The 12,950-nt window shown below is 36.7% G+C and overlaps 2 protein-coding genes across 2 annotated transcripts; both read right to left on the bottom strand.

Annotated features, from left to right (window-relative positions):
- Nucleotides 1–3: 3 nt before the first annotated feature.
- On the bottom strand, nt 4–3,748 carry tectb (tectorin beta). Its single transcript, XM_085466814.1, has 10 exons — nt 3,679–3,748; nt 3,187–3,377; nt 2,536–2,687; nt 2,355–2,427; nt 2,059–2,162; nt 1,888–1,971; nt 1,632–1,794; nt 795–873; nt 665–697; nt 4–379 (listed from the first exon to the last, which is right to left on the bottom strand). Exons 1-10 carry the CDS (start codon nt 3,743–3,745, stop codon nt 303–305), a joined length of 1,023 nt encoding a protein of 340 aa, XP_085322940.1. The 5' UTR covers nt 3,746–3,748; the 3' UTR covers nt 4–302.
- A 3,047-nt stretch (nt 3,749–6,795) lies between these two features.
- LOC146703551 (dickkopf-related protein 3-like) lies at nt 6,796–8,861 on the bottom strand. The gene is made up of 4 exons (XM_085466810.1): nt 8,542–8,861; nt 8,213–8,387; nt 7,918–8,119; nt 6,796–7,127 (listed from the first exon to the last, which is right to left on the bottom strand). The coding sequence occupies exons 1-4, from the start codon at nt 8,692–8,694 to the stop codon at nt 7,067–7,069; spliced, it is 591 nt and encodes a 196-aa protein (XP_085322936.1). The 5' UTR covers nt 8,695–8,861; the 3' UTR covers nt 6,796–7,066.
- Between the last annotated feature and the right edge of the window lie 4,089 nt (nt 8,862–12,950).

Below are 12,950 nucleotides of genomic sequence, written 5' to 3'. Positions count from 1 at the left end.
TAGTGCTGTCAGACCGAAAATTTGGTTTTAATTTAAGGACTGAATGAAATTTTTTTGTTTTTTTTGTTTTTTATGGTTTGGAACAAATGGAAAAAAATTCCTTTTCTTTCAAAATGTAATGAATCTTTATTGGAGGAAGGAGTGAAATATCACACAAGGTTCAAAGCATCAATAAACATGCTAAATAAAAATCATATTGTGAGATAATGATCGCGTGGGGAGGAATGTATTCATACGCTCCCTGAGTCCTGGGTGGCACTCCCCTCTGTGTTTGTGTGTTAATGGAAACTGATGATTTTGTTTTATAAAATTCTTGATCCATTGATGAAATCATAACATGTGTTTATCAGGACCACAAGCAGGATGAGCACTGAGACGCCTGTTAAAGGAGGGAGAAAAAAATTAACAGATCAAACCTCAGTGAATGAGAACCAAGTTTGAACACGATTAGCTGAGCGTAAGCCTTGAGAGGATGAGTTCATGTTAAACTTGAGTGGTTTTGCAGCTCATGTACAAAGCAATACACAGATTTAAACATTTCAGTTAAACTCTACTTATTTAAAGCATAAAAGACCTTAGTTATCAAAAAATTTTAATTGTTCAGATTATTTTTGTTTCGATTATGATTTCAATCAACCAAAATTATCATCGCATTGTTTTTTACCTGTTATGTGTCCATTATTAGAAGACTGATTACCTGTTAAAAAAAAACCAGTACTGTTCATACTATACAATCGACTGCATGAGTTACTCTTTATTGATCTCAGTCATAAATATGCCACGGTTTACTCTACCTTTAATGTGAAATTCAGCAGTAAGGATCCCCCCATTTGGGTCTACGTCTGATGGCAAACTCCTCACAGAGCAGGGGCTCTTCAAGAAAAAGCAACCATGGTCTCCTGTTTAGTATGTTTGTCTGTTTTTTACACTGTACTCAACTTTGATGTTAAAGGCCAGTAGAAGAACTTGAAAAACAACCAGTCAGAATGTGAAATTAGCTTTTTTGTTAATAGAGGAAAATCACTAATTTGTAAATGTTATTGCAGAAAAAGTACCTAACTGTATAAAGACACAGAATTCAATGTTATAGTGATCTGTTATTCAGTTTATAATTGCATGGTGTCAAAGGCCAAAACATGGACTGGCCAGTAAAGGCAACTTACCAGCTATGTGGAAGCTAGACTTAAAATGTATTGGTTAATGCTGCTAGCCTTGCAGTCTGCATCAGTCCATTGATAGTGAGTTTAATGAGTTTAATCTAAAATGGTTTGGTCAGCCCAGATTAACCTGCAGGATTGTAAATGCATCTATTAAGTGATCTGCTGCCAGGGAAGAAATCAGGTAAGCCTGGAAGAAAATCAGCTCTCAGAGATGATGAGCTAAAGAAGATTGACTAAGAGACCTAAACTCTGAGAAAACTGTAATAGCCGAATTCCATTTAGATGTTTCAGGTTTTGTATCTAGTGCATGTCAAACTTTGGAAATTAACAACAGAGCCACAGTTAATGTTATTAGTAACATCTGTGCTTTTTCTACTATGACATTTAAAAAGAGCAGTTGCAAAACAGCAACATGTAGATGGGAACGACTGCTATAATGTTTTTGGTATCATTAAATAACAAAACACTCACTGGCTGACAGGTGATCCTTTCTCCATCACAGACCTGGACCTCACAGTGAAGCCAAACAGTGGACACCTTCTCCTGCCGCTGGAAGCGGAAAGAGTTGAACTTGAACATGGAGCGGCTGTCTTTGGCGTTCTCAAAAATAGTCACAGTGTTGTCAGAGGAGCAGCTGTTGGAAAACAGCAATTAAACATCCTATAAAACATAAAGAAGTGGGAACAAAATGTTCCTTAAGTTGTTTTAGCCTTTTGTGTTTTAGTACCTCTTAATGATGAGGCTCCACCTTTTCCTGTCTGTGGAGTAAGGTGAAGGAGTTGCCCAGCAGTTGTTTATCACAACTTTGAATCTTTGAGAGGACAAATGCGCTTTAGAAGTCTGGGAGAATCTTACCTTTAAAACTACAAAAATAAACATACAAACATCTAAAGTCTACCTGTTACTTAGACCTTTTGCCTCAATGCCAATGAATACTTCAGAGCCGATCTCAGAGGTATCAATCACATAGGGAGCGTCCTTGGCATACAGGAACTTTGAATTCTATGAAATATGGGACATTTTGTGTTTTTCAAGATGTCTGCAGTTCTCGTTTGCATTCAATGATCGTGGTGTGTACACGATAATACCTTCATTTATTAAAGACAGTATTTATAACAAAAACACACTGATAAAAAGCATTTATTACGTTAAACATGTCGATTCCACCGGGCGAATCTTTGAGCAGCTACTCACCGTGAACACATTCATAGACAACTGTGATCTAAAAGTGCCTAAACTCCCATTGTTGACATAAACTGTAGCCACTCTGGAAAAAGCAGAGGGTTTAGTAAAAACGCTGCAAGTCATTGGGTCAGAAGGCACATATCATCCAGACAGCAGCTGTGGTCATCTCGTATCCTGAACTGGTGCTTACCTTTGGCTAAAGACTGCATTATTAACCAGATAGGCTGCTCGGTACGTGCAGCTGAAGGTGTAGTTCACAGGCTGGTTTCTGACTGTCAGTGAAGTATCGTTGGACACAATGGAGTTGTAGAAGATGTATTTGGGGTCTTTGCCGGGAATGTACTGTGGCATGAAAAGTATAAAATAATGTTATTAATACTTTTAAATAAACTGAGAGAGACTTCTCTGTATTTAAATAGTACTATCCTCAAGGGACAGTAAGACCAAATTACAAAAAATAATGCAGTAGTGTTCATACCTACATAGATCATTTTAATTTTATATGCCAAGACCTTGGGATAACCTCAGCATGATTGCATTTTAGTGACCCTGTATTTTGTTGATTGTCTGTTATTCTCAATGCAATGCACTGCAATGCAATGCCTTCATTACATTTCCAGCCCCTGTCCTATGTCTGCAAAATAAAAAGTCAGTATTTCACCTTTCAATTCAGTTTTATTTATATGGTGCCAAACCACAACAACAGCTGCCTCAAGGTGCTTTGTATTGTAAGGTAAAGAGGCAACAATAATCTCAGGTATTGTCTCAATAAAAACTGACAAAATTAATCTCTAAGCATGGCGGCACAGTACCGGTTATTATGGCCTACTTGGCTTCTCACCTCAGACTGAGTCCCACAGTATGAGTGATTTTTGGGTGTGAGATCTGGGATGATGAAGCGGTAGTAACCTGGGCTGTGTATTCCATTGTAACAGACTCCACCGAGAGACAAGTGTTCAATCTCCCAGCCGTAAGGACACTCTGGGACGTTGGCAATTATGGCATTAGGGAAACATGACACCATAACGTAATCTGAAGTAAAAATTAAAATAAAAAGGGAATATTATACACTGTACCTTACAGTTTATTTAATCATACTGTGACAGTAGTGGTTATCAATTCCTTCTTTGTTTTTCCTCTTGAGCTTTATTCACATTTAGGGATAATTTTCATATATGTATAAAAATAACTCATATAAGTCATAGTTTTAGGATGCATGGTGATTTTTGCATTAAAAAGCAATGACCAAAAAAATCTACATATAAATGCTATACAGGTCATGAGGCAGAAGCATGTTAAATACATACTCATCTTTGTGTCAAAGTGTTTTTACCTGCTTTTTGGGGAATGCATGACCATGCAACAGGCAGCAGCATTAACAGTGCACTGACAAAAGCCATAGTGTGGTGCTGCAGAGAAATTCAAGAATTATCAATAACAGGATAATGTGTAAAATAAGTCTGAGAAAATATAACACATATGACACTTACCTGACAGAAGTAATGTCTTCAACCACCTTGAGGTCAGAGGTTCCTCATGGCTCTTTAGCAGTTTACCTGGAGTGGTGATTCAAGAGCTAACAACTCTTGATAACTTAGGGAGGGATTTTATACTATCACAGGTAAGGCTAATCGACTTTCACCCATTCTCCTATCTCCACTTTTTCCCTTGGCAGGATGGGTTTAAGAGCTCTATTGTCAGCTTCTCACAAAAGCTCTCTGTACTGCTCAGACATTGACTTTCAAATGACCAAAGTCTCTCAAAGGATTAGCTCTCAGGGTTGTAGAGTGTGTTCAAGACAGCTAACAGAGAATTCTTAAAATTTATACAATTAAAACTATTAGTTTTTGACTAGTACAAAATTTAAAGCGAGTCTCTCTATGTGTGATCTCTTTATGTGTGATCAGTGTTGCTATTGTTGCAAAACTAATATTAATATCATGCACATAGATCCGTGTTAGCAAGAAAGCTAATGTTAGCCAGAAGGATGCAAGTTTTATCAAATTAAGCCCATCTGACCAAAACAACATGATAAGCAGTAGAGTCGTCATTGGGTTATTTGATTTTTGGTTTGACCTTCATGTGGTTTTGAGGGCTAAAACTATACACTGCTTGAAGACCACTGGTTGTGGACACTACTTTTTGGAGTTTATTGAGGTTTTCTTTAGCCAAAAGATATCACCTGTAGGGGGGAGGGTAAATCTTAGCTAAGCTAGACTAGCAAGCTGCATTCTTAAAATGTTAGGACTCAAGAAACACATATCTACTAATTAGCACTAAGTAACTTATAAAATGCTAAAATTTCACTTGCTTGGTTGGTTGTACTTTGCAGGAAGCCTTATCTTTGTCGCATAATTTGTTTTTAAATAAAGTTGTCCGAAAACACCAATCTTGAGCCTGCAAATAGGACTTCACAAACCAATGGGTGACATCACAGTGGCTACATCCACCTTTTGTACGATCTATGATTGGTACCTCTGTTAATAATGGTGGCCACGCCCTTAACTCCATACCTGGTAACATAATATATTGCAGCTTACATGGGCAGGTAACTATTGTAAAAAGGATTTTATATTTCACTGAGGCTTTTATAGTTAAATAAAGGGTATAAAAATAGATAAATATGAAATAATAGAATAAAAACTAACTTCACAAAAAACAATCACTTTTTATAGTTATAGATAGATCGGTTTTGTATATATACATCAGGCGAATATTTACAGAAATCTGGAGTAAAAAGAGAAATAGGCAGCTTCTTAAAATGTCTTCAAATTCTACACTGGTTTTATTTCCTTTTATGCTAGAGGACAAAGCATTCAGGAATAGAAAACCGTTTAAGAAGCTAAATAGTGCAAACAGACATGTATAGATACCTCCAAAATGCGATTGTTGACTGTGATACGTGCTGCCTACAATGGTAACTTCTGTTCTTAAGTGGAGATGATAGGCCACTGTTTTGCAGCATTCGGCAATATAAGGTTTCTCAAAGTCTTGTGCTATTAGATATCGCTTTTGTCTCGTTTGCCTTTCTTATGTGTGTGAAACGTGTGTTCTCGCTGGCAGGTTTAGAACAGTCACACTGGCTTCTCCTGAAGCCTTAATAACTCTAGTTGTGATTAGTTACTGTGCATTATTTCTGGCATAAATTCTTCTTTGCCTTTTACATCCTGTTTGTTCATAAAATCAAAAGGTTTGTCAGAAAAAACACATCAATACCTTAATAAAACATCCTAAGACTTTCCAGTCTTTCTTGTCATGAGGCTCTATTCACAGCACCAAATACCTCCTTGCAAAGACTTAATGATAAGCTCTGTAACACGATAGCAAAGAGGTTAGACACTAATGTCCTTCACAGAACAATTCAAGTCACCGTGAAATTGAAGGGGCAAACTGGACGATTAGCATGTGAATGGCCCTCAGACTATGCCCGACGTAGTCCGAGGAAGATACTGATCTAAGAATGGGTCAGGGGACAGCTAGCATTACAGCATCTGGTGATGCTAACAATTAGGAGTTGCAAGATTCCTTTATATTATGTAACTCCTTCCTGTAGTCCAAGAAACGTGCTCAGAGGGAGACAGACTCTGTTTTCATAAGATTGCACAGTCGACTTGGTGCTTTAAAGGAATACAGCACCTAAAATCATTTCAGTTTCATCATATTTGAAACATGGGTTTTCTGAGAATTCTACATAATCAAATCTAAACAAAATTGCACAATACAGTTTTAATCAATGAATTGCAAAAAAAACCAAAAAACCAAAAAAAACCCAGATGTAGCAAATGTAAAACAAATTAAAACTCCTATATTTCCAATTAATATTTCATTTAGGGTTTTTTTTAACAACTTGTCAGAAGGTTTAATAAAGAATTTTTGGCAATTATTTCATAATTCAGTCTTTAAACAGTTAACTATATAAACATGTAATTTGAAATTTACTATAAGGTGAGCTTTGTGGTAAGGAAGACAACAAAACATCCAAGAAGATGAACTTTTCTCAAAATGTCTCTACATTTTAATTGATTGTATGCTAAATGAATATATACAAATTATCTAAAAAAAAAAACCAACCTTAAAATCTAAAATAATTTTATTTTAAAGAATAATAGTGACTTTACTGTCATTACTTTTAAAAATGTATAATTCTGATTCTACTTCTTATTTTTGCTATATTTAATTACCTTTGTTATCTTGATGTTATTTGGCAAAATTCTCCAAAAAACATATTTTGATTTCAAAACATTCTTTGTCTGTAAAGTCTGGATTATATAAATGTTTTACATTTGTGTGTGTATATAATGTTTCTGTATGCACAGGTACTTTACTCATTACCCAAATGTTTTGATTAGTGATTGGGAATGATCTTGGAAGCTTTAAAATTAAGAAACTGTAATACATTTTTTGTGAAACACAAATTATACTCATTAGTTTTGGAAAACCTTTTCTTTAATTTATGCTTAAAACTTGAAGCATTTCAGACATTTAGAGAAAGAAAGATCAGCAAATGATCATGATGAAGATTTTGGATAAGACACTAGCTTTGTTGAGCCCAGCTACATACAGTAGTGCTTTTTGTCAAAATTTACAAAATGAAATATTAAAAACAACTTTTCTTTAAGCCTCTAATAAGAGCAAATAACAATACAGCATATTTAGAAACATATACATTTAAATATATACAGTATAGTTACACAGAAAATAGAACTTCTGTTGATAATGTATCAAAGGTTGGGCACTTGACAGGTCCAGCTTGTTCGTTCTGGCTGGTATATAAACTCCCTCCTGAAAGACAAACAAACCCAAGTTAGTCTTTGCAAGAAGCAATTATTTTAGATAAACTGAACCATGTTTAAAACATATTACTTGCTTTCAGTTACTGTCATATTGAATGAAAGAAAAAAGCTCTTAAAGCTTGCTGTTACTAAGGCTGTAGATTAGTAGACAATCATAGTACATAGTGCAAACATACAAATTTGCATTGCAATGTAGAGCAACTTTTCTGAGCTGTTTCTTTTACTGTCTTAGCTAAAGGCTTTTTCATTTTTCCATCTTGGAACACTTCTTAAATTTCATCTGTAAATTGTATTGTGGAACCTGTTTTATTCCAAAAGACATGTACATTTCCAGTATAAATTAAAAACGACTCTAAACCTACTTAGTTTGTAAAAGTCTTAAAAATACACAATACAACATAAAAATTAAAAAGTAACATAAAAAGATAAACTTTTCTAACAGTTGTACAAACAGAGAGGCTTAAAAGCTTTAAAAGTTTTCTGGGAAGTTAGTCCTCGACCTGCCCTTTCAAAGGGCCTAAAAGTCCAGAAAACCCAGTATGTCCGTTCAATTGTGTAGAAGTCCAGGAAGAATTTGAATTAACACCCACAAAATGGTATAAATGTGATTGTCATTTGCCTAATTTTTTGCAATAAAATCTAGATAACAAAGACCCCAGAACTGATTTGTCAATGAAACTAAAAGCTTTGGAGTGAATATTGATATCAGTCACTTTAGCAAACCCTTTGTTTGTTGAGTAAAATATCTGATGATGAAAACCAGTGTTTGTAGTACTTACTCTCTCTGTAGCTTTCCACTGCTTTCACGACAAAGTAAACCCTCATCACACGGACAAATCTGGTTGATGCTGAATGCCAGGCCACCATCAGGCACATAACAGCTCTCATCTAACGTCAGTCTTCTTTTGCACACCTGCTCACCATGATGCCGGGCACAACACATCGATGCTCCACAGTCTCTGTCAACTTTACACCTGGCACCTGGATTAAGGAAACAGTGGTCACTTCTGGTTTCGTATGAAGAAAAATTTGGAAATTTAAAAGATTTGGTTACATTTGTTGGTCCACCCTTACCCTCTTGTCCATCGGGGATACTGCGGTGGCACTTCCCGAACATGCAGCTAAGTCCACGAACACATTGTGCATCTCTCCGACAGTAATGACCCTCCCCTCTTAGAGGCACACAAAGGCCAAAGTGGCGATCACATGAGAAACCCCTTCCACAAGCTCTGTCGTGGTCACATGCAGCCTGAAGAAAAGAAGGAAATCATTGCAAACTTTGCCTGAAATTCTAAGCCCAGTTTAAGACAGAAGGGCCATGTTGCTCTCATACCTTTTCTACAGATGTCAAATGATTTCGTTAATTCAAACAAAATAATCATGGCCACTTTCAAGCATCTTACCGTGACTGGTTTGGCAACAGGAGTGCTCTGTCGAAGTGCTTTTGCTCCTTCTTTGGGAGGACTGTGGGGCATGTTCAGCATCCAGGCCCATATACGTGCTTCTGTCCCATAAAAGGACAGACACAAACAAACCAACCACAGATTTCCAAACATTTCCAAAATGCACAAAAAAGGATTAATAAAAAATGAACAATGATTAACTTAAAAAGAGGTGAGTCAAAGAGAAAGCAAGAAAAGCTCGAAACAAAAATCCAGCGCTTAAAAGTGCAAGTCAAAGTGTAAACAGTCAGTACTGAAGGTATCCATGCAGTGACACTGGCTCACTGCTCTTCTGGTTTGACTTTTATAGGTCAGAAGGACTTGACCTCCCCCCACCAGGCTGTTTGTCCAAACAACAGAGTAGGAGGAGACAATTAGTTGTTAATGGATTAACTAAATTGTTGGGGTCACCCCCTGCAGTCAGAAAATAGTGGCAAAATGGCCATTCATGAAGTGGGGAGAAAGGGAATGGGGAGAGATGGGGCACTGAGGGTGGTGATGGACTGACAACAGTTTCACACAATAGAGCCAAGACAAGCACCACCTTCACGTGATTATCTCTACCAGAAAAACAAACAAGCAGGACAAAAGCAGACAAATTAATGACATGTTTCACTGCTCTCTGACAAGTAGAGCCACTGCAAGTCTTGACCCCAAACACTGGGTAAACACTCCTGGCCCCGACCTCGACTGTCCTGATACCCCCTACCCTATCCCACTTCAGACCCCATGCTGTGAGCAATTTGGAGAAGTGCACCCTGCGGATGAACCCTGAACTCATTAAATGTAATTACCATCAGGAGGAGAAGGGAGACAAGGTGCTGTAGGGGAACAAAAAGAAATTTTTTTTCACATTTTTGTCCTGGAATCTTTATACATGACAAGCAGGACAAGCAATTCTCTATAAATACAGTTATGATAATAACTGAAATGTCCAACAATCAGCTAGTTTTAAGTTTTTAATATACACAAAGTGTGTGTTTGAAATCATTTCGTTATGCTTTATTTATCCAGGTAAAAGTCTCCCATATGATTTAGTCATATAACAGATCATTACAAAAGTAAAATTAAAAGCAGTCACACTGACTAAAAGAGTTTAAACTCCCCCACAATGACCAGTTATGACAATTTCAGCTCCTTCCGTACTGTTCTGACTTCAGGAATAAACATTTGTGAGACATAGACTATACTGGTTGTGGTTTTTACACATATAGATATAGATAATTCTAGGTAGTTATTAAAATTCAGATGATATTGAGTCTCCTTTATGGTGTCAGCAATCATGCAGAAATGTGGTCATTCTTGCAGAAATGAGCAAGGCCTTCCCTTAAAAATATAGCAATATCTTCAGTAGTGTCCTCACAGATGTAAAGGTTTCCCATGTACATAAATACAGGCCATACCATCAGCAATGGTGACTTCTGATTCAAATGACCACGTGTCCATGATTTCAAATGACACTCCACATCTACAGCATGGTTTACTGAAGTGTTTTTGAGTCCATGCGGTGATGTCCAAGACAGTCTGTTTTTAATGAAAAGCTGACTGAGAGCTTCAAAGACTACTCAGTAATGATTGAGGGCTTTGTCCCATGCATCCAGAGTTTTCTCCAGTTCCTTTAAATCTTAATTATATGAACCATCCATGATGAAATGTAATTTTAGATTCAGAAACAGTCATCTTCTTCTTTCTGGGATTCTCTTTTATTTCCATTTGGATTCCACAAGATGTTTTATAGGCATTTTAAAGCTTTTTCAGTCTTTGTTTCCCCTGTGCAGACCTTTGTAAAACATTTTCTTGTATCAAAAACAAAATAAGCATGTATATATTTTCAAAAACATACAATTTCATATTTTTAACATTCGTTATAAAGGTTTCACGCTTTTTAAAATTTGCAATGTACACAGCATCCAATCTTCTTTTTTTTGGGAAATTGGATTTGGTTCTTTGTTTTGCTTGGATGAATGTAGTCATAGCTTACACCTCGCTAAACCCACACAGACCCTCTGTCTCACTCACGAGCCTCCAGGCCACTATAAAACCCACCACTTAATGTCTCTCCAACTAAGACAACATCTTGTCTTGTCTATAATTGTAATTAATGCACCTTGTATGGAGAGCTTTATCTAACATTACCAGGTATTTCTTACTCAGCCTGAGGTGCCTGAATAATTGTCACTAATTTACATTTTCTAAGTGGCAGACAGCCCAGATCAGATACACAGATATTGCAGTCTGGGACTGTCTTAGCTCCTTATCCTTATCAGAACAGAGTAACACAGACTAATGGCACAGTTAGTGGGCACAATAGTAGCAATTAGCAATGTGTAAATAAGTACTGTGTCAGTGTTATGCAGCCTTTGGAGCAGTCTAATCATTTTGACTGGATTATTGAGTTATAAGAGGTAATGCAAGGGATGCATTAATGAGAGAAAGAAAATATAATCTATTCCAATCCATTCAAATAAATGACAGATAGTTTTATCGTACTCATCAGTTTTCTGTTCATTATTGGTAAAAATATTACAATGTTTCTAAATTGTAGGCTACATCAAAGCTAAAATTGGGTTATATTTGGTTAAGTTTAGTGGATATCTAGGTGATGCCTAGCTGTTGTTTCAAAAATGATAACGTGTTATGTATGTGTTTTTTGTTTTTTTTTTAAATACACCCAACTCACTTATTATTTTGCTGTGACTTGATTGCAACCACAAAGCTACACAATGTCCATTCCATGTATGCATTTATGTTAAACAGCATTTGACCTTAAATTCTGTTTCTCGTGGGGTTACGTCTCGATATGTGTTTCATGGTAAGGATATTTATATGGACCTCTGGATAATGAAAACGTATTATTCCCACAGAGGCAGGGGAACTGGGAAGCAGTGTTGCCTCTTGGGATGAAGGTGCTGGGTCAGATGGTAAAGAAGGGGCAAGTACGTTTTGGAACATTAAAATCATGTCAAAGGATGCAAGGGTACAACTTCTTGCATCCATTATTTTTGTCACCACGGTGATTGTGTAGACTTGGGTGAAAAGATATACCAACTTGTTGCCGATAAAAACATGAGAAGGGTGATACTTAGAGGAGGGGCAATTCATTTCTTCCAGGGACCACATGAGAAACTAGGATTCTTGTGATGGGCTGCACCAATAAGCTTACAAAGAGACACAATTAATATTGAGCAGAACTGAGGTAAGCGTAATGGTTATTATTAGTCTTTAAGCTGATTTGTTTCTCTGTTTGCTTTGGTTTTAAGCAGAAATGAAAATTGTTAATAATAAAAAAGGGGTTAGATTTGAATGAGTTTTCAGAAGTAATGATGTTGTTTTGCCTTACAAATAAAACCTGTGGTAAAAGGATACATTTTCACTAAATATGCTATTAACGTAATATATTTTCTTGTTTCTTTTTTTTTTTACTTTTTAGCCGAATCTGAATATTAGGTACGTGTCTGGCACAGTCATCTTTTCAATGTCTTTTTTGGAAAAGTTTTAGAGCTTGCAGACTCATCATTGCATCATCAATTTTTCTGTTCTGTAACTCATAAACAGAACTTTTAAAGCGAGTCACACATACACATATTCATCATTCCTAATAAGATTTACAGCACTGCATTTTGCATCATAGGGATTACAGTTTAAACTACACCCACTCCCTCCCCTTATCATTCTTTTACAAAAACGCTATTGTTATACATCTGTACTTACAGTAAGATATCACCCTGACTATTTACCCAATGCAGTGACAGATAACTGTGTCTCTACGGTCCTCAACATGTTTTCCCTGTGTTAATGACTCTGCTAATGACGCTTGTAATGCATGTAAAGAATCAACATCGCTGATGGTCGTGCAATTAGGGATTAAGAGAGACAATAGACAAGCTGATGTCTGCCCATTGTAATGGACCTTGACCCCCCACCCCACTCCCCAAGACCACCACCTCCACCACCACCATGGGGAGCTGTGAATGGTGGAGGTTATGACGAGTCCTCATTCCCACTTCCAAGAAAACACTCAGTGCAAGACGGATGGAAAATTTGGAAAAGTCCCTTAGAGTGTATGTTTATTCAGGTCAGTGGAAAAGAATTCGTTTCAGCATTACTGAAATTACAGTGTGCAGTGTCAGATGATACCAGGCCATGGTAATAAATATTTATAGTCCGGGAAAGGCAAAAGCAAGTTGTGCTACATCAGCTGTGTTGTTTGTTCTTCTGTTAGCTGCTTGAATGTTTCATGACAACTGGAGAGTGGAAACTTTATGGACAATAAAATCAGTTAGTGGTTGGTGTACGATTGAAAACTGTCAGCATTGATTTTGCGTTGTTCACCAGTAGTTATGATTTTTTTAAAAAGGGTTTAGATGTAT

Source organism: Copadichromis virginalis, linkage group LG8 (genome assembly GCF_057382275.1).
Source record: "Copadichromis virginalis isolate Kocher_CV1m ecotype Utaka linkage group LG8, C_Virginalis_male_GT1.1, whole genome shotgun sequence".
Classification (NCBI taxonomy): Eukaryota; Metazoa; Chordata; class Actinopteri; order Cichliformes; family Cichlidae; genus Copadichromis; species Copadichromis virginalis.
Note: the sequence above shows the minus strand (reverse complement) of the source record. Positions and strands in the feature narration are given on the sequence as shown.

What these genes read in the sequence shown, in the direction of transcription:
- tectb (XM_085466814.1), bottom strand. Translation starts at nt 3,745, where the DNA reads ATGGCTTTTGTCAGTGCACTGTTAATGCTGCTGCCTGTTGCATGGTCA. An exon ending in TGTCTATGAATGTGTTCACG is followed by an intron (nt 2,163 to 2,354) that starts GTGAGTAGCTGC and finishes CATATTTCATAG; the next exon opens with AATTCAAAGTTCCTGTATGC. An exon ending in GCAAAAGGTCTAAGTAACAG is followed by an intron (nt 1,972 to 2,058) that starts GTAGACTTTAGA and finishes GTCCTCTCAAAG; the next exon opens with ATTCAAAGTTGTGATAAACA.
- LOC146703551 (XM_085466810.1), bottom strand. Translation starts at nt 8,694, where the DNA reads ATGTTTGGAAATCTGTGGTTGGTTTGTTTGTGTCTGTCCTTTTATGGG. An exon ending in CTGTTGCCAAACCAGTCACG is followed by an intron (nt 8,388 to 8,541) that starts GTAAGATGCTTG and finishes TCTTTTCTTCAG; the next exon opens with GCTGCATGTGACCACGACAG. An exon ending in AGTGGAAAGCTACAGAGAGA is followed by an intron (nt 7,128 to 7,917) that starts GTAAGTACTACA and finishes TTTGTCTTTCAG; the next exon opens with GAGGGAGTTTATATACCAGC.